The 21,606-nt window shown below is 44.0% G+C and overlaps 1 protein-coding gene across 1 annotated transcript in view; it reads left to right on the plus strand.

Moving 5' to 3' along the window:
• Positions 1–91: 91 nt before the first annotated feature.
• Positions 92–21,606, plus strand: part of slc45a2 (solute carrier family 45 member 2) — a 50,145-nt gene continuing 28,630 nt past the window's right edge. The window contains exons 1-4 of the mRNA XM_059989656.1: positions 92–545; positions 780–956; positions 11,186–11,532; positions 20,952–21,095. Of these exons, the coding sequence (XP_059845639.1) occupies positions 140–545; positions 780–956; positions 11,186–11,532; positions 20,952–21,095 (1,074 nt within the window). The 5' untranslated portion in view covers positions 92–139. The remainder of the gene's footprint in view (positions 546–779; positions 957–11,185; positions 11,533–20,951; positions 21,096–21,606) is intronic.

Below are 21,606 nucleotides of genomic sequence, written 5' to 3' on the forward strand. Positions count from 1 at the left end.
CTTGGACTGACCCAACCACTCTCCCCACCCTCAATCCCTCCTCCCCATCGCTTCAGGTTTCTGCGAAGATGCGCGTCATTAGTGGGTACCAGAATCATACATATTTCGGCTGTCGACGCGGGGAAGGGAAAGAGGAACTATGACCCACTCAACTACCCGGGACGAGTTGTCCCAGTTACTCCCATCTCAGGTGCGGACATGCGGCCAACCGAGAGCGGACCCACACGACCCCGCGGAGCCCCCGAAGAGATCCGCCGTGCGACTTCTCATGCACGGCGCGGCGATGTTCGGGAGGGAGTTCTGCTACGCCGCCGAGGCGGCTTTCGTGACCCCGGTGCTACTGAGCGTGGGACTGCCTAATACTCTTTACAGCATTGTGTGGCTCGTCAGTCCCATTCTGGGCTTTATCCTCCAGCCCATCTTCGGCTCAGCCAGCGACTACTGCCGGTCCAGGTGGGGCAGGAGGAGACCCTACATTTTAGCCATTGGGATCCTGCTGGTGGTGGGGATGACTCTGTTCCTTAACGGAGAAGCCTTGGTAACAGGCGAGTATCGGTAAAACCTTTTAAAATATATATTCGTGCGAATTTGAACGAGGCATAAAGTTGCCGAACTGCAGCTATGACTTAGTTATTTTTACAGAATCTTTAAATATTTAAGACAATATTAGTGTTTTGTTTTGTGGGCTCGGACCTTCTTGTGTTACATGCATGAATTGGTCTTTAACTAACTGTATAATCTAATCTGACGTTGATTAACTGATTGGAATGTTATTTTAGCCGTCATTAAACACGGGAGACAAAGAAAGCTTTGGAGTATTCTGATAACTGTTCTCGGCGTGGTCATCTTCGACTTCTCTGCAGATTTCATCGACGGCCCCATCAAAGCTTATCTCTTTGATGTTTGCTCACATCAGGACAAAGAGAGGGGTTTACAATTCCATGCTCTGCTGACTGGTGAGTCCTGTTCGTTTTAATCCTGTCCGCTGGCCCTGTGTAATTATCACGAGTTTCTCGACTTCAGGAGAGCTCAACCCGTGATCTTGCCGACCGGTGGCAAAAGAAACCCAGATGCTCACTTTCAAACCGAGCAGAGCGCATTCCTTGTTTCTGAAATTACTGTTGTCAAGTTAATTCCGTGTTATCTCCTGGAACATCGAGATAATGGAATGGTTGGGTTTACAGAAAGTATCTAGATCCGTGTTTTAATTTCCATCATTATCGTGTGTAGTACCTCTGCCCAGGCACGCTGAGCTGCTGAGGTCTCTGTCGGTCAGGGTCGACCGTGGATGTTGCGACCTAGCCGTCCACCTACGCGAGCCTGGGTAGGACAGTATGGAGAGCGAGTTGCTGGCCAAGTAGCAAGCCACCCTGCTGAGGAACCCAGCGGAACGGCAGAGACCAATACAATCTGGCAACAGCCAAATGAGTTGTCGGTCAGCGTCGAACTCAACTTAAGACTGCCTTAGCGACTCCAGCTCAGGATTTTCCCTCTGGGTTTACTCCCAAAGTTTTCCCCGTGAGTGGGTGTACCGCAAGGCAGCGGAGGTTTTGCTTCTCCCAGATGAGCCCCATCTGCTCGAAGCTACTGGTTTAAAGCGCCAGTAACCCGCCTTTGCCCCTTTTCCTGACAGTAGAAGCACTTCCTCCGGGCTTAGTAGCTGAGCCATACGTGAACGTCAGGAACTGGAGTTGGTTGTCAGAGGCTACTTGAGGCGCACGCCTTTGGAAGCACTTAATCGGTAGTGGGAGCTTATCCCCACTACCACCCCCGCTACAACAATCTTAAAGAACTACTGCCTATATCTCCTTAAAGTATCAGTACTATCGTACTTCTGCCCATATCTCCAATTTAAAACACTATCACTACAGTACTTAAGCCATTATCTCTGAAGTTGAAGTCCCTGCGCAAGATGATGAGAGGCATTGATCATGTGGATAGTCAAGAGACTTTTTCCCAGGGCTGAAATGGTTGCCACAAGAGGATGCAGGTTTAAGGTGCTGGGGAGTAGGTACAGAGGAGATGTCAGGGGTAAGTTTTATACTCAGAGAGTGGTGAGTGCATGGAATGAGCTGCCGGCAACGGTGGTGGAGGCAGATATGATAGGGTATTTTAAGAGGCTTTTAGGTAGGTACATGGAGCTAAGTGAAATAGAGGGTTATAGGTAAGCCTAGTAATTTCTAAAGTAGGGACATGTTCGGTACAACTTTGTGGGCCGAAGGGCCTGTATTGTGCTGTAGGTTTTCTATGTTTCTAAGTTCATCACGACCTTTGATTTAACCATTGACAATGGTGTCATTTGCAAACTTAAATATGGCATTGTAGCTGTGCTTAGCCTCATAATCATAGAGTTACAGAGGGATGGAAACCAAAGTGCCAGAACAGATAGTGGAGTGCTTGTAGAGAAAGATGTTTTTTAAGCCTACATACAATGTGAGGAATTGTAAAGTCGAGCATGGTGGGACTAAAGTTCTGAGCTGCATTTATTTCAATGCAAGGAATATTGTAGGAAAGGTGGATGAACTTAGGACATGGATCAGCATGTGGAAATATGACATGGTAGCCATTAGTGAGACAGTTGTAGGAGGGGCAGGACTGGCAGCTCAATCTTCCAGGGTTCCATTGTTTTAGACATGATAAAGTGGGAGAGATTAGAGAGGGAGGGATGGCATTACTAGTCAGGGAAAATGTTATGGCATTGTACACTTGGGACAGACTGGAGAGCACCTCATCTAGTGAGGCTTTATGGGTAGAAAAGAGGAATAAAAAAGGCATGACCACGTTGATGGGCTTCAATTATAGATCATCCACCAGTCTGCATGATTTAGAGCAAATTTGTAGAGAGATCACAGACTGTTACAGGAAACATAGGCTATGATAGTAGGTGATCTCAACTTTCCACATATTGACTGGGACTCCCATCCTGTAAAAGGACTAGATGGAACAGAATTTGTCAAATGTGTTCAAGAAAATCTTCTTAATCAGTACATAGAAGTCCCAGTGAGAGAGTGTGCAATACTTGATCTGCTATTAGGGTATAAGGCAGGGCAGGAGACAAAAGTTTGTGTAGGGGCACAATTTGCACCTAGTGGTCATAATGCTTTTAGTTTTAAGGTAATTGTGGAAAAGGATCAGTCTGGTCCTCTGGTTGAGATTCTAAATTGGAGAAAGGCCATTTTTGATTGTATCAGAAAGGATCTGGCAAGAGTGGATTAGGACATCCAGTTGGAATGAAAGGAAAGGATAACAGGTATAGGGAGTGTTGGGTTTTGAGAGATATTGAGGCCCTGGTTAAGAAAAGAAAGAGGTGCATAGCAGGTATAGGCAGACAGGAACAAATGACGTACTTGAGTAAAGGAAGTGCAAAAGATCACATAAGAAGGAAAGTAAAAGGGCTAAAGGGCATGAGGGAGCTCTAGCAGAGAAGGTGAAGGAGAATCCTAAGGGCTTCTATGGATATATTAAGAACAAAAGGATAGCAAGTGATAAAATTGGTCCTCTTGAAGATCAGAGTGGTAATCAATACGTGGAGCTGAAAGAGATGGGGAAACTCTTAAAGGGTTTCTTTTGCATCTGTATTGCTTGGGAGTTGGAAACAAAGTCTATTGCTGTGAGGCAAAGCAGTAGCAAAGTCATGGACCCTGTACAGATTATAGAGGAAGTTTGGTGACGAGGCAAATTAGGGTGGATAAATCCCCAGGGATGGACAATAACAGGACCCTATCTGAGCATAGAACAGAAATTGTAGGGGACCTAGAAGAGATATTTAAAACACCTTTAGCCACAGGTGAGGTGAAGAGAATTAGAGGATAGCTAATGTTGCTCTGTTGGTTAAAAAAGGTTCTAAGAATAAACCAGAAAATTATAGGCCAGTGAGCCTGACATCAGTAGTGGGAAAGTTATTAGATGGTATTCTAAGGAACTGGATATATAAGTATTTGGATAGACAGAGACAGTTTATTGATAGTCAACATGGCTTTGTGCAAGGTAAATCATGTTTAAACAATCATATGGAGTTTTTTGAGGAAGTTACCAGGAATGTTGATGGAGGTAATACAATGGATTGAATTGCATTGAATTGAATTTCAGTTTATTGTCATTTAGAAACCACAAGTGCAACGCAGTTTAAAAAACCGAGACAACGTTCCTCCAAAATGATATCACAAAAACACACGACAAAGCAGACTACACCAGAAAATCCACATAACGTTTAGCAATCCCCAAATCCAGAGTCCGGAGAGGCTGCTGCATATTAATATTGCACTACCATCTACATTGTCTACATTGATTTTAGCAAGGTTTTTGACAAAGTTCTGCATTGGAGATTTGTCAGGAAGATTTGGTTGCTTGCCATTCAAGATGAAGTAGTAGATTGGATTAGACACTGGAGATTGTGTAGTAGACGTTGTTGCCAATCTGAACTGACTGAGATCCACAAGTCAGTTGCATAAGTAGGTATTGAGGCCTAGGTCTTGGAGCTCATTAATTAGTTTTGAGGGGACAACAGTATTGAATGCTGAGCAGCATTCAGTGAAGAGCATCCTGAGGTAAGCACCTTTGCTGTCCAGATGTTCCAGGGTTGAGTCAAGAGCCATTGAAATGGCATCTGCTGTTAACCCAGTGTGATGGAATGTGAATTGGAGCAGATCCAAGTCACTTCTCAGGCAGGAGTTGATATGCTTCATCACCAGCCTCTCAAAGCACATAATTACAGTGGTTGTAAGTGCAACTGTATAATAGTCATTTAGGCAGGGTATCGTATTCTTCTTGAGCATTAGTGTAATTGAAGCCTGCTTGAAGCAGTTGGGTAACTCAGACTGCCAAAACAAGAGATTAAAGACATCGGTGAATGCTCCAGCCAGTTGATCAGCACAGGTCTTTAGTACTTAGCAAGATACCCCATCTGGGCTTGATACTTTTGGTGGATTCACCCTCCTGAACGATGTTCTCATATTATCCTCAGAGACTGAAATCATAGGGTCATCAGGGGTTGTGGGAGTTTGTGTAGGGGCCTCCATGTTTTCACGGTCAAAAGAATCAAAGAACAAGTTGATGAGTATGAACACTGGTGGATGACTCTTGTGTGTTGAATCACCGGCACGGAGTCATTGTGTTGAGTGAATTGTTTATGCACAGTATTGTGTCGCGGTAGTTTGCAGAACAAAGTTATTGAATGTATGGTTGTAAAGAAATACTAGTGCAATTCTACACTAACAACAACCTGCTGGAAGAACAGTGGATCACACAGCATCTGTGGGTGGAAAGGAATTTTCGATGTTTGAGGATGAAACCCTGCAGCTGGACAATTCCTTCCTAAAGATAAAGATAAGCTTTACTTGCCACATGTACCTTGAAACCACTGTTCCCCCAAGCTGTGAGGGTGTGTGGCTGCATAGTAACTGAAATGCCCCTGTGCATATAGCCTTTGTTGCTGCACAGCTGCAATTGGATGCAAATAGAAAAGGTTTATGAAATGCGAAAGAAATACATTCATGTTATGATAAGATTTAAAGCGCCATGTAGTTTTCATGCCATGTAGAAATTCCCTGCTTGTCCGTGCAGCTATAAACTAAATTAGTTAATTGAAACACTGAAACATACAGTCCGATGATGTTCCGGGGGCAGCCCACATGTGTCACCATGCTTCTGGCACCAACGGAGCATTCCCACAACTGATGCACCCCAATTTGTACGTCTTTGGAACGTGGGAGGAAGCTGAAGCACCCCGAGGAAACCCATGTGGTCATGGGGCGAGCATATGAACTCCGTACAGACAACAGCAGGAACTGAACCCTAATTTCTGATTGCTGGCACAGTAAAGCTTTGTGCCAGCCACTATGATACAGTGACACCCTCTCAGATGTTGCTTGATCCACTGAGTTCTTCCTGCAGATTGTTTGTTGCTCCAGACTGAAGCATCTGTGGTTTAAGTTAGCCTGGGTACGGTGCTGGCAGAGTAATTAAGTTACCGTGTTTATAAACCCATGCCTTGGCTAACAATACTGATTTCTGAAGCTATGGAATTTAAATTATATTTAAAAATCACGTGTAGTGTTAGTAATGATGACCATGGGACTACTGCCTTGTTTAATACCATGCCACCATGAGGCTACAGCATTTAGTTAATCCTGAAGTAGTCCTGTGTTCAGCAGCACTGAGAAATAAGCAATAAATACTGGCAGTTGCAATGATACCGTCAACAATGATGACTAGATGGCGTACAGAGTGGAGGTAGAGTGGCTGGTAGAATGGTGCGAGCTCAACAACTTGAGTCTCAATGTGGACAAGACCAAAGAGATGATTGTGGATTTTAGGAAGGTGCAGGCTGACCAACTGCTCTCTACACATACACGGTTTCTCCGTGGAGAGAGTTCGGAGCATCATGTTTCTGAGAGTGCACATAATGGATGATCTCACCTGGTCCCTCAACACCACCTCCTTGGTCAAGAAAGCACAGCAGTGACTCCACTTCCTGGGGAGATTAAGGTGAGAGAGAACCCCTTCCTCCATTTTAACCAGTTTTTACAGGAGGATCGTCGAGCGTGTCCTGTCTAGCTGCACCACAGGCTGGTTTGGGAATTGCAAGGGATCTGATCTCAAGTCTTGTAAGGATTGAGAGGAATGCTGAGAGGATCATTCGGGTCTCTCTTCCACCCACTAGAGATATTTATCAGGAGTGCTGCATATGCAAGGCACTTAGCGTTGTCAGTAACCCCTCCCATCTGTCCAACAATCTCTTTGACCCTCCTAGCATTGCAACAAAGACCGTTAGGATGTGAAACAGCTTCTTCCTCCGAGGCTGTAAAACTACTAAACTCTCTGTTGACATATATCATTCCCGTTATACGATCTTATCACACATGAAGTGTCAGTAGCTTTATACTATTTACTTTTTAACTGATATATGTACTTTATTATTTGCTAATTTATTTGTGGTAATATTACTTTGTGTGGTTGTGAGTTAAATGTACTGTGTTGTGCACCTTGGTCTGGAGGAATGTTGTTTCATTTGGCGGTATATGTGTATACAGTTGAATGACAATAACCTGAACTTGAGTTGAGGAATCAGTAAATACAATTAAAAGACATTGAAAAGAAATCTGATCTCTGGTGGGAAATTGATGGATGCTAAATCCAGGAATGTTTAGAGCAAATACATTTAACAAAGCCAGGAGGGTCATTTCTATCTCTATGACATAGAGAATTACAGCACAGAAAAAGGCCCTTTGGCCCATCTATACTGTGCCATCTTGTCCCACCTTTCTGCCTCGTCCCATCTACCTGCACACAGACCATAACCCTCCATACCATCTCATCCATGTACCTATCCAAACTCTTAAACATTGCAATTAAACCTGAATCCACCATCTCTGCTGGCAGGCTGTTCCACACTCAAACCATCCTCTGAGTAAAGAAGTTTCCTCACTGGTTTCCCTTAAATATTTCTCTTTTCACCTTCAACCTATAAGCTCTAGTTCTAATTCAGCCCAACACTAAGGGAACAAAGTATTTACCCTATTATATCTCTCATAATTTTGTATACATGATTTATATAAGATCTCCCCTTATTCTCCTACACACTAGGGAATAAAATCCAAACATATTCAACCTTTCTCTATAACTCAGATCTTCAAATCCCAGGAGCATACTTGTGTAATTTTCTCTGAACTCTTTCAAGATTATTGATGCCTTTCTTGCAGGTAGATGATCAGAACTACATACCGTACTCCGTACCGTACCATACCGTACCATACGCAAAGTTGTGCATGAAGGGTGTACAACTGGTCGAGCTGTGTGCTAGCACATGTTCCCTGGGATAGGGCATCAGGGGGCTCATTGAGTCTGCCAGGCCGGTACAGGATATCATAGGTGTAGGTGGAGAGTTCTATTCTCCACCGCAAAATCTTATCATTTTTGATTTTGCCCCGCTGTTGGTTGCTGAACAGGAACGCAACCGAGCGCTGGTCGGTCAGCAAGGTGAACCTTTTGCCAGCAAGATAGTGCCTCCAGTGCCTTACTGACATCTCATACAACTTCAACATAACATCCCATCTACTGTACTCAATGCTCTGAACTATGAAGGCTGAAAGCTCTCTTTACAGCCCTATCAGGCTGTAATGTTCCTTTCAAGGAATTGTGGATCTGTATTCTGTGATTGCTCTCTTCACTTTTTTGGCATCCACTGTGATTCCAAAAAGAGAGGAGAAGAGAGAACAACAGTGATTGCTTTTAAGCGATGCTCGTCATATTCCTTAACGGCTAGCAAATGAGTAAAATATGCAGTATGTAGGCTTTCCACATTTACATAACAACTAATGACAGCTGAGGTCCAAAGTATGGACAAAGCTTCGTAATTACTGCACCAACTTAAAAACTGTGCGAGAAATGTGGAGCCAAATCCGCAGAAATGTTTCCATTCAGGAACACAGATTAAAATCAATCAAGATACTAGTTAGGAGGCTTGGTACACCTCTACTTCCTTAGAAGTTTGCAAAGATTTGGCATGACATCTAAAAGCGTGATTAATTTCTATTGATGTGTGGTGGAGAGTGTATTGACAAGTTGCATCACATCCTGGTATGGAAACCCCAATGCCCTTGAATGAAAAATCCTACAAAATGTCGTGGGTACAGCTCAGTCCATCATGGGTAAACCCTTCCTCACCACTGAGCATATCTACAGAAAGCGTTGTCACAGGAAAAATGTATCCATGAGCAGGGACCCCCACCGCCCAGGTTGTGCTCTTATCACTGTTGCAATCAGGAAGAAGGTACAGGAGCCTCAGGACTCACAGCACCAGGTTCAAGAGCAGTTACCCATCAACCATCAGGCTCTTGAACCAGAGGGGATAACTTCCTTCAATTTCACTGAACTGTTCCCACAATCTGTGGACTCCCTCTCAAGGACCCTTCATCTCATGTTCTCAATATCCATTGCTTATTTACTTACTTATTTGTTTATTTAATATTATTAGTGTCTTTGTTTTCTTTTGTTCTTGGACGGTTTGTTATTGTTTGCACAGTGACTGGGTGCAGTCTTTCATTGATTCTGATATGGTAATTGCTTTTACTGAGTATGCTCATAAGAAAATGAATCTCAGGGTTGTATATGGTGACATATATGTACTTTGATAGTAAAATTTACTTTAAGCCAGCGATTGCATAGGGAGCAATCCCTACGGAAAGCAGAAAGTGGGGGGCGGGGCTGAAGGGAAAGATGTGTTTGATGGTGGAGTCCAGTTGGAAGTGGCGGAAGTTTCAGAGAATTATGTGCTGGACGTGGAGGCTGGTGGGGTGGTAGGTGAGGACAAAAGGAACCCTATCCCTGGTAGTGTGGTGGGAAGGGATTGCTCCCTACGCCACTCCTTTGTCTATTCGTCCCTCCCCGCTGATAAAGCACTGGTGAGGCTTCACTTAGAGTATTGTGAGCAGGTTGGGGACCCTTATCTTAGAAAGGATGTGCTGAAACTGGAGAGGGTTCAAAAGAGGTTCACAATAATGATTCCGCCATAGAAAGGCTTGTAATATGAAGAGCATTTGATGGCTCTGGGCCTGTACTCACTGGAGTATAGAAGAATGAGGGGTGACTCTCTTTGAAACCTATTGAATATTGAAAGGCCTCGATAAAGTGGATGTGGAGAGGATCTTTTCAATGGTGGGAGAGTCCAAGACCAGAGGACATAGCCTCAGACCAGAGAGGCATCCTTTTATAATGGAGATGAGGAGGAATTTCTTTAACCAGAGAATGGTGAATCTGTGGAATTCATTGCCACAGGTGGCTGTTGAGGTTAAGTCATTGATTATATTTAAGGCAGAGGTTGATCGATTCCTGATTAGTCAGGTCATCCAGGGATACGGGGAGAAGGCAGGAGATTGAGGCTGAGAGGGAAAATGGATCAGCCATGATGAAATGGTGGAGCAGACTTGATGAGTCAAATGGCCTAATTCTGCTTTTATATTTTATGGTCCTATGGTCTTGTATAATGCTCCAACCTTTATTTTCTATGTCCACAGAACATAAGCACACCATTTGCCTTCTTAACCATCTGTCCACCTGTGCTGACTTGAACATGAAGGTCCATCTGTTAATTGTCATCATTTACAGAGGAAGAGAGAGAGAGAGAGCCCTTCAGTTGGTCAGGGTTGACCATGGTGTTGCATCCTAGCTGTCTACACAACATGCAAGCCAGCGAAGAACAATATGGAGAGCAAGCTGTTGTCCATGTAGCAGGCTCCCCTCTCCATGTAGCCGATGAATCCAAAGGAACAGCAGAGAGTTGATGCAGACTGGCATCAGCAGCATCGCAGGAGTTGCCAGTCAGCATTGAAGTGAATGTTGGACTGTCTTAGGGACTCCATCTCTGGATTGTTCCTCAGGGTTTACTCTCAGAGCCTCCCCTTTGAGTGGATGTAGCTGCAATGCTGTGGAGGTTTGAAACCAGTTTTCTTTCTCCTAGATGAACTGTGGCTGATGAGCACCATCTGCCCGAAGCGACTGGCTTTAAGATGCCAGTAACTTGCCTTTGTTCGTTTTCCTGTCAGCAGAAATGATTCCGTCGGGTTAGTAGCTAAGTCACACGCGAAGGCCATGAGCTGGGTTTAGTTATTAGAGGCTATTTGAGACACACATCATTGAGTGGGTCATTTAATATGTAGTGGGAGCTTGTCCCCATTACCACCCCAGCTATGACAACCTTTTTTTTTAATAGGCATCCGTTAGTCTCGTGAGACCATGGATTTGCGCCTTGGAAGGTTTTCAGGGTGCAAGCCTGGGCAGGGATGTATGGGAGACCGGCAGTTGCCCAAGCTGCAAGCCTTCCCCTCTCCTCGCCACCGATGTTGTCCAAGGGAAGGGCACTAGGACCCAAGCAGCTTGGCACCGGTGTCATCACAGAGCAATGTGTTGTTAAGTGCCTTGCTCAAGGACACAACACACTGCCTGAGCTGAGGCTTGAACCAGTGACCTTCAGGTCCGATGCCTTATCCATTAGGCCACGTGCACCAACACATGACAACCTTAAGGAACATAGTATTATTACCTTACTATTTATTGTGCTATTGTGTTTAGTTAACTTCGACTTTCCAATCTAACTTCCTTATAATCACAGTTTTTGCTATTTAAGAGAAAAAGAATTGCCTATTACTCAATTTTTATAAATTTCAGTAATTTTATGTTTTTTTTTCAGGTATTGGAGGTGCTGTGGGCTACATAGTGGGTGCGATAGAATGGAAGAGCACTCCCCTGGGACATGTTTTAGGATCTGAATATCAAGTTATTTATGTTTTTGCAGCAGTAATTTTCATTGCATTTCTAACCATACATCTGTGCAGTATACCAGAAGTTCCTTTAGGTGAGGAAGGAGATGCTAAGGAATCATACTTGCTGGGAGATAATACCACAGACTATGGAACGATTGAAAGTCATAAAGATGATCTTCATGATCCATGTGTCAATAATCTGAAACCTTTATCACCGGCAAAAAAATTAGAAAATGGTTCACTTATCGCCTCCAATAAACCACAAGATGACAAGGTAACAATCATTCTCTAACTTCTACAATAAATTTAAATATTACTGTAAAATGTACTGTTTATGTTATCAAAATGGCTTCTTTGTTTTGTTAAGAGTAGGAATGCTTCTTTGTATGATAAGTGCTTTCTCTCGCAGTTGTTTAGCTTTAGACTTGCTGATATCGGGATTGTATTCATTTGTTGACCAATGGGGAATGTTTTTTGTCTTGTGGGTCTGGGAGCGGGGGTTTCACGGTCTTTTCGGGGGAGTCGGGAAGAAGACACCGAGGAAGGTGGACGAGCGTTGCACTCAGTTGACCACCACAGGTGGTCCCAGGTGCGAAGACGTGGAGGTCGGAGGAAAGTGACGAAGGGTCGAATGGTTCAATGGTTGAGCTCCAACGATGTGCACTAAACTGACTGAACTTTGATAAGTTGGTGCCTTTTACTTTATTTTCTTTTCCTTCTTATATATTGTATTGCATAGTACTCTTTTAGTTTTACTAAAATCTTTAAAGTGTATTCCATAACGGTATCTGGTGTGAATTTGATATCGTGTGTGCGCGCGCAGCATAAACTTGATTCTCACTGCACCTGTGTGTCGGGGAGGTGGGGTTGGTGAGTGGCTGGATCTCCTTTTCCCCTAGACATATACCAACCTGTTGGGTAAGTGTTACATTACTTCCACTGATAGGAGAGAAAAAGAGTTTTGATGTAGTTTATCCATGCAAAATTGTATATTCAGTTCATACAAGGATATCTTTATCCTTGGTGTGTATCACAAGTCCTTGTTACGTGTCCACTGACACCAGGCAGACAATCTCTGAAGAGTATTGATAATGGCTGGGTCACCCATTTTCTAAAGACACTGTCGAGAAGAAGGCAATGGCAAACCACTTCTGTAGAGGGGACCATGATTGCCCACATCATGTGGCATGGCAAAAATGATGATGACTGTAAGCACAAGAGACTCTGCAGATGCTGGAAATCCAGAAGAACACACACAAAAATGCTGGGGGAGCTCAGCAGGTCAGTCAGCGTCTATGGAGAGGAATAAAAAGCCAACATTTCAGGCTGAGACCCTTCATCAGGGGAGTGCTATCTTTATATTGTCAACTTTTTTCATGCAATCACCCAATTATAGGCACATCAGCCCAATTCTATTTGTAGTAGTGTATATTTGATGGAGATTTCACTCTATAATTTAATTCAGGAATTAGCAAGAATTCTAATAATTATTTTAAAATATAATGGCAAACTTAAAAATAAATTCAGAATGTTATTTTAACTCAAGAGATTTTGACTTTGCACAACTGTTTCAACCCAGTTATACAATAAACTCAAAGCAGAGTACCTGTAAGAAGAAGAAAAACATTCTTTATACTTTCTGTCTTGCTTCTTTTCCAAGATCTGTTGAGAGATCATCCACCTGAAAAATTAATTCTTTTTCATACTCTACATATCTACCTGATCTACCAAGTATTTGCATTTAGTCCTGACGAAGGGTCTCGGCCCAAAACGTCAACAGTGCTTTTCCTTATAGATGCTGCCTGCCCTGCTGTGTTCCACCAGCATTTTGTGTGTGTTGTTCGAATTTCCAGCATCTGCAGATTTCCTTGTGTTAATTATTTGCATTTGTTTTGGTTTGCAATGCCTTTTGACGACAATTTGTTGGAGGTGGGTCAGGACAAATGACTCTGTTTACAAAGTTTATTTACTCAGAAAACAGAGACTATTTAAGGGACAGGGCAAACACAGCTTATTACAGAAGGCCTATAAACTTTCTGCTGACTTTACCAGAAAACTGGAGTAACTGCAGTGTAGTCTCTTGGAAGTGATGCTTAAAATTAACTCCAGTCGTCTTCAGCAATGTGACTGGAAATTTCAGCAAAGCAAGGGTTAAAATATGTGCTAACTGTTCAGAGCACAGACACTTTGTACAGCGTTTCTATGAGGTGAAGTTCACAAAGGCAAATGTCAGATGATAAGCTGGGACCGTGCATCTCCCAGCCCCTGAAGGCCTAACTCTTGTATAGCCTTTCTGTTCAAGCCTAGGAACAAAGGTCATCGAGTTTACCATGACAAAATAAAGATACAAACAAAGGCAATACTTACTATTGAACTGTTATTTTATTAATTTTCAAGTATTATTGGCCTTTAACATGTAGAATTAATTGATTATTAATATGTGAAACGTGTATTATGATTGGTTAAGTACCAATCATTATGCATATTTCAAATATTAATAACCAATTAAATCTACTTTTTAAAAGCCAATAACAAACTCTCTGTTTATGAGCAGTTAATTGAGAGTTCTGGCTGTAATTTCTCCAAGCTTTTTTTGTGAAATGCTGCAGATCTAGTAGGGGAAGTAAGTTGCTGGGCAGAAGTTGTGGGGATGAGAGGAATATGGAGCGCTATGGTCTGGGCGTACTTGAGGAATTAGGTAGAATACCAATCTGCACAGACTGTTTGGACCAACTGGGCTGTCTATGTGCTGTAGTACTCTATGACTCTATTTAATTGACACACATGGCTTCCATCTCCACAAAATATTTCTGCATATAAACAGATTTGGTAGGTCCAATCAACATCGGGAGCAGAGCACTTCTAAGAGTTGACACGCGGGTCAGCGAAGCTAGTATAAAAAGAGAGCTTCATGGGCATTTGGAGATTCCAGAGATCCAATCGGAGTCGGGAGTAGAGCACTGTGATTTAGATAAAAGTACAGAAGGGGCAAGTGGGGTGGCCATTGTTGGGAGTAGTCCAGTGGTGAGAGTGGGAGCCTCAGGCTTTGACTCAAGGCTTTGATGAGAAGAAGCTGAGACCAAAGAAACAGATGAGAGGACTTGCTCTTGGTTGCCCATTGTACAGTGCAGGCAGGATGGCAGATATGGCAGTGGAATGCTGCTTCTGTAGGATATGGGATTTCATGGAATCTGATAGTCTCCCTGATGACTACATCTGCAGGAAATGCAACCAACATCCACATTAAGGAGCTGGAGTTGGTTGAACTTAGGATCATCCAGGAGGCAGAGCATTTAATAGATACATCTTTTGAGCAGGTGGTTATGCCCAGAGGGCAGAATTCAGGGAGTAGATGAGTGAACACCATGAGAGGTAAAGGGAGAAAGAAGTCAGTTGCAGGGTTCCCCTGTGGCCATTCCCCTCGGCAACAGGTATACCCCTTTAAATACTGCTGAGGGGAATGACCTGTCTGGACAAGGCAGCAGCAGCCACATCAATAAAAAAAATTGGATAGGTATATGGACAGGAAAGGAATGCAGGGTTATGTGAGAGCAGGTCGGTGGGACTAGGTGAGAGTAAGTGCTCGGCACGGACTAGAAGGGCCAAGATGGCCTGTTTCTGTGCTGTTATGGTTATATGGTTAATACCATTGCGGTCAGCCCTGAGCCTCGGACGGGAAGGGTGAAGTCAGGAGGAGCAATCGTCATAAGGGACTGAATAGTTTGGGGAACAGACAGGAGATTCTGCAGCAGCAAAAGAGACACCAGGATAGTGTGTTGCCTCCTGGGTGCTGGGGTCCAGGATGTGTCTGAGCAGTTGCAGGATATTCTTGAAGGGGAGGGTGAGCAGCTGGAGGTTGGAACCAATGACAAAGGCAGGAGAGGAATAGAGGTGCTGCACCATAAATTTAAGGAGTTGGGAAGGTGGTAATCTCTGGATTATTCCCAGTGCCAAGGTCAGAATAGGAAGATAGTGCAGGTGAATGAGTAACTGAGGAGAGGGTGCAGGGGTCAGGCTTTCATATTCTTGGATCATTGGAACATTTTTTGGGGAAGGAGTGACCTGTGCATGTGGGACAGGTTGTACCTGAACTGGAGGGGAATCAATATCTTGGGAGGGAGGTTTGCTAATGCTATTGGGAGATTTTAAACAAGATTTGTGGGAGGAGGAGTGGGAACCGAAGTGAAGAGGGAGAGTTGGGGCAGTTGGTGCATAAGTAGTGACAGTTTGTAGGGAGTTTATGTGGAAGGATAGGCAGATAGAAATATAGAAAATCCACAGCACAATACAGGCCCTTCGGTCTACAAAGCTGTGCCAAACATGTCCTTACCTTTTAACTTTCTAAGCTCACCCGTAGCCCTCTATTTTTCTAAATTCCATGCATCCATCCAGTAGTATCTTAAAAGACCCTATCGTTTCTGCCTCCATCACCGCCGGTGGCAGCCCATTCCACACACTCACCACACTCTGTGTAAAAAAACAAAAACAAAAAAAAACTTACCCCTGACATGTCCTCTGTCCAAGCACCTTAAAACTATGCCTTCACATGCTACCCACTTCAGCCCTGGGGAAAAGCCTCTGACTATCCATGCAATCAGTGCCTCTCATTATCTTGTATACCTCTATCAGGTCACCTCTCATCCTCCATTGCTCCAAGGAGAAAAGGCCAAGTTCACTCAACCTATTCTCATAAGGCATGCTCCTCAATCCAGGCAACATCCAAGGTCAGAATAGGAAGATAGTGCAGGTGAATGAGTAACTGAGGAGAGGGTGCAGGGTCAGGCTTTCATATTCTTGGATCATTGGAACATTTTTTGGGGAAGGAGTGACCTGTGCATGTGGGACAGGTTGTACCTGAACTGGAGGGGAATCAAGTGGGGTACCAACATCCCTCTGATCCTCCGCACTGCCAAGAGTCTTGCCATTAATGCTATATTCTGCCATCATATTTGACCTACCAAAATGAACTACCTCACAACTACCTGGGTTGAACTCCATCTGCCACTTCTCAGCCCAGTTTTGCATCCTATCAATGTCCCATTGTAACCTCTAACAGCCCTCCACACTATCCACAACACCCCCAACCTTTGTGTCATCATTAAATTTACTAAATCATCCCTCATCCCATGACAAAGCCATGCTGACTATTCCTAATCATATTATGCCTCTCCAAATGTTCATAAACCCTGCCTCTCAGGATTTTCTCCATCATCTTACCAACCACTGAAGTAAGACTCACTGGCCTATAATTTCCTGGCCTATCCCTACTCCCTTTCTTGAATAAGGGAACAACATCTGCAATCCTCCAATCCTCCAGAACCTCTCCTGTCCCCATTGATGATGCAAAGATCATTGCCAGAGGCTCAGCAATCTCCTTCCTTGCTTCCCACAGTAGCCTGGGGAATATCTAGTCCGGTCCCGGTGACTTATCCAACTTGATGTTTTCCAAAAGCTCCAGCGCATCCTCTTCCCTAATATCTACATTCTCAAGCTTTTCAGTCTGCTGCAGGTCATCCCTACAATTGCCAATATCCTTTTCCATAGTGACTACTGAAACAAAGTATTCATTAAGTACCTTTGCTATCTCGCCTGGTTCTATACACACTTTTCCACTGTCACACTTGATTGGTCCTATTCTCGCACATCTTATCCTCTTGCTCTTTACATACTAGTAGAATGCCTTGTGGTTTTCCTGAATCCTGTCCACCAATGCCTTCTCATGGCCCCTTCTGGCTCTCCTAATTTCATTCTTAAACTCCTTCCTGTTAGCCTTATAATCTTCTAGATCTCTATCATCACCTAGTTTTCTGAACCTTTTGTAAGCTCTTCTTTTCTTCTTAACTAGAATTGATAGAGCAAAGAAGCACTCAGCCCAGATGGTTTGAGATGTGTCTGTTTTAATGCAAGGAGGGTCATAAGCAAGGGAGATGAACTTGGAGCATGGATCAATATGTGGAAATATAATGTTGTGGCCATTACAGAGACTGGATGTCTCAGGGGCAGGAATGGCTGCTGAGAGTACCAGGCTTTAGATGTTTCAAAAAGGACGGGGCTGGAGGTAAAAGAGGTGGGGGCGCGGCACTGCTAATCAGGGATAGTATCACGGTTGCAGAAAAGGAGGAAGTCATGGAGGGATTTTCTACTGAGTCATTGTGGGTGGAAGTCAGTAACAGGAAAGGGGCAATAACTCTGCTGGATGTTTTTATAGTCCCCCCAATAGTTCAGAGACATCGAGGAGTAGATAAGGAGGCAGATTCTGGAATGTGTATGGCCTCCGTCGGTCGTGGTCGACCATGGGTACGGTGCCTCTGGTAGTCACTGGGAGTGGCTTCTCCAGGGTGCAAGCCAGGGCAGAGTTGATATGGAGATCCATCTGTTGCCCATGCAGTGGGACCCCCCCTCTCCATGCTGATGACAGGTCCAAAGGAACGACGGAGGTCGATAGAGTTTGGTGCCAGCAGCGTCGCAGGAGTTACCGTGCCGGTGCTGGGTACAGCAGTCAGCTGCCTTCGGGACTCCGACTCCGGACTTTTCCTTGGGGTTTACTCCGAAAGCCTTTCCCGTGAGCGGGTATAGCCGCAAGGCAGCGGAGGTGTGAAATTGGAGTTTTCCCTCTCCTAGATGAGCAACCATCCGTGGTTAACGAGCCTCATCTGCCCAGAGCAACAGGTTTTAAGGCGCCAGTGGCCTGCCTTTGCCCCTTCTCCTGTCAGTGAGAACAGCTCTGCTGGGCATAAGAACTATGCCACACGTGAAGGCTAGGAGTTAGACTTGGTTGTCAGAGGCTGCTTGTGATGCACGCCATGACGAGCATTTGTTTAGCAATGGTGCAATAATAATAGAATTGTTGTAATGGGTGATTTTAACTTTCCTAATCTTGACTGGCAACTCATTTGAGCAAGGGGCTTGGATGGGGTGGAGTTTGTTAGGTGTGTTCAGGAAGGTTTCCTGATGCAATATCTAACTAAGCCAGCTAGAGGAAAGGCTGTACTTGATCTGGTATTAGGAAATGAACCTGGTCAGGTGCCAGATCACTCGGTGAGAGAGCATTTTGGAGGTAGTGATCACCACTCTATCTCCTTCACCATAGAGCTGGTGAGGGAACGAGAAAACAATTAGGGAAAACATTTAATTGGGGTAGGGACAAATATGATGCTAATAGGCAGGAACTTGGGAGCATAAATTAGGAGCAGATTTTCTCAGGGAAATGCACGGCAGAAATGTGGCAAATGTTCAGTAAACATTTGCATGATATTCTGCATAGGTATTTTCTATTGAGGCAGAGAAAGGATGGTATGATACAAGAGTTGGGAATGTTGTGGATAGTCTGGAGGGTTTTCAAAGGATATAGCAGGATGTTGATATGATGCAGAACTGGGCTGAGAAGTGGCAGATGGAGTTCAACCCAGATAAGTGTGAAGTGGCTCACTTCAGGAGGTCAAGTTTGAAGACAGAATATAATATTAATGGTAAGACTCTTGGCAGTGTGGAGGATTAGTGAAATCTTGGGATCTATGTCCATAGGACACTCAAAGCTGCTGCGCAGTTTGACAGTGTTGTTAAGAAGGAGTATGGTGTGTTGGCCTTTATCAACAGTGGGATTGAGTTCGGGAGCCGTGAGGTAATGTTACAGCTATATAAGACCTTAGTTAGACCCCACCTGGAGGACTGTGTTCAGTTCTAGTCACTTTATTACAGGAAAGATGTGGATACTGTAGGAGTGCAGAGGAGATTTACAAGGATGTTGCCTGGATTGGGGAGCATGCCTTATGATAATAGGTTGCATGAACTTGGCCTTTTCTCCTTGGAGCAACAGAGGATGAGAGATGACCTGATAGAGGTGCATAAGATGATGAGAGGCATTAATCGTGTGGATAGCCAAAGACTTTTTCCCAGGGCTGAAATGGCTCACACTTAACTCTTCCCTGACCCACCTGGACAGCTGCAACTCTTACGTCAGAATGCTGTTCATTGACTTTAGTTCGGCATTCAGTACTGTGATCCCCTCCAAGCTGATCGCCAAACTTTGCCAGCTTGGTATCAGCTAGTTCCTCTGCAATTGAACCATGGACTTTCTGACTAACAGACCCCAATCTGTTAAGTTAGACAATCCCTCATCCTCCACTGGCACCCTGAACACTGGCGTGCCTCAAGGCTGTGCGCTGAGCCCTCTTCTGTACTCTCTTTTCACCTATGACTGCATTCCTGTATATGGTTCTAACTCCATAATCAAGTTCGCAGATGACACCACAGTGGTCGGCCTGATCAGAGAGGATAACGAGATGGTCTACAGGGATGAGGTCCAGCACCTGGCCGCGTGGTGTGCCGACAACAACCTGGCCCTTAACACCCAGAAGACCACGGAGATCATTATGGTCTTCAGGCATGCTAGGAGCCACACTCACATCCCCATCTACATCAATGGAGCTGCAGTGGAGAATGTATCAAGCTTCAAATTCCTTGGTGTCCACATTTCCAAGGATCTCACCTGGTCCCTGAACTCACCATCCTGATCAAAAAGGTACAACAGCGCCTTTATTTCCTGCGGAGCATCAAGAAAGCTCAACTCTGTCCCAGAATACTGATGGACTTTTACCGCTGTACCACTGAGAGCATACTCACCTACTGCATCTCAGTGTGGTATGGCAATTGTCCCGTATCGGACCGCAAAGCACCCCAGTGTGTGGTGAAAACTGCCCAGCAGATTATCGGCATCCAGTTGCCCACCATTGAGAACATCTACCATAAACTCTGCCTGGGCAGGTCAAAAAGCATTATCAAGGATGCATCCTAACCATGGACTTTTTCCTCTCCTCCCATCCATTAGGCGCTACAGGAGCTTCCGTTCCCTCACCAGCAGGCACAGGAAGAGATTCTTCCCTGAAGCTGTGACCCTGCTGAACCTCACATCACAGCGCTAAACAGTATTGCACCCATATTGTACTGTCTCAGTACTTTTATATTTGTGTGCTGTAACACTTACTTTTTATCTACAGTTATTTTGTAAATAACACTATTCTTTGCATTTCTGGTTAGATGCTAACTGCATTTCATTGGCTTTGTATCTGTACTTGGCACAATGACAATAAAGTTGAATTTAATCTAATCTAATGGTGGGCATAGTCTTAAGGTGCTTGGAAGTAGGTACAAGGGAGATGTCAGAGGTAAGCTTTTCGCACAGTAGTGGGTGTGTGGAATGCCAGCGAAGGTGATAGAGACGGATACAAGAGGGTCTTTTAAGAGGCTCCTGGATAGGTACATGTAGCTTAGAAAAATAGAGGACTATGCGATAGGAAAATTCTAGGCAGCTTCTAGATTTGGTTACATGGTTGGCACAACATTGTGGGTGAAAGGGCCTGTAATGTGCTGTAGATTTTCTATATTCTCTGTTCTAACTCTCCACATTATGTGAGTAATATTTTTGAGATGATTTCTGAAAGTGATTTGAATGGTGTTTTAAAACATTCCAGGCATACACCACTCTCTGAGTAAAAAACATCTCTCTCAGATCTCCTTTGAATCTACCCTCTGGTATTAGACATTTCAACCCAGAGAAAGGGATGCTCCCTCTCTACTCTACCTATGCGTCTCATAATCTGATAAACCTCAATCAAATCTCTCCTTAGCCTCTGCCGTTCCCAAGAAAATAACCCAAGAGTATCCAGCTTCTCAAATTTGGTGTTTTTTTTTCAGGTACAAAGACGTATGACCCTAAAATCCTTGTTTAAGACGTTGCTCAATATGCCTTCTCAATATCGCTGCTTGTGTATTAGTCACCTCATAGGATGGACAGCATTTCTCTCCACTATGCTTTTCTTCACTGACTTCATGGGACAGGTAAAATAAAATGAAGCATTAGCTAATGTTGATTTTGAATGTCTGATTATCTTTGACATTTATAAACAAGTTTCTTTAATAGGACACATTAAAATAGCTAAACTCATAAATCACAGTCACAGTAAATTTCTCCAGTGTTTGCCTATTTACATGTATTTATTTGGTATGTATGACACAGTAGAATTTTCCTTAGCAATGAATTTTAGTTGTAAATAGCAAGGTTCCATGGACTTCTCTATTGTTTTAAACAGTTTTAAGAACATAAGAAATAGGAGCAAAAGTCAGCCATCTTCGCCCATCGAGTCTGCTCTGCCAACTGCTGATCAGGCCATAGACTCAGCTCTACCCACCTGCCTTTTCCCCATAACCATTAATTCTCCTGCTACGTCAAAGAAATATCCAACTATGTCTTAAATGTATTTAATGAGGTAGCCACCGCTGCTTCCCTGGGCAGAGAATTCCACAGATTCACTGCTCTCTGGGAAAAATAGTTTCTCCTTCTCTCTAACCT

The sequence above is a fragment of the Hypanus sabinus genome, chromosome 14 (genome assembly GCF_030144855.1).
Source record: "Hypanus sabinus isolate sHypSab1 chromosome 14, sHypSab1.hap1, whole genome shotgun sequence".
NCBI lineage: Eukaryota > Metazoa > Chordata > Chondrichthyes > Myliobatiformes > Dasyatidae > Hypanus > Hypanus sabinus.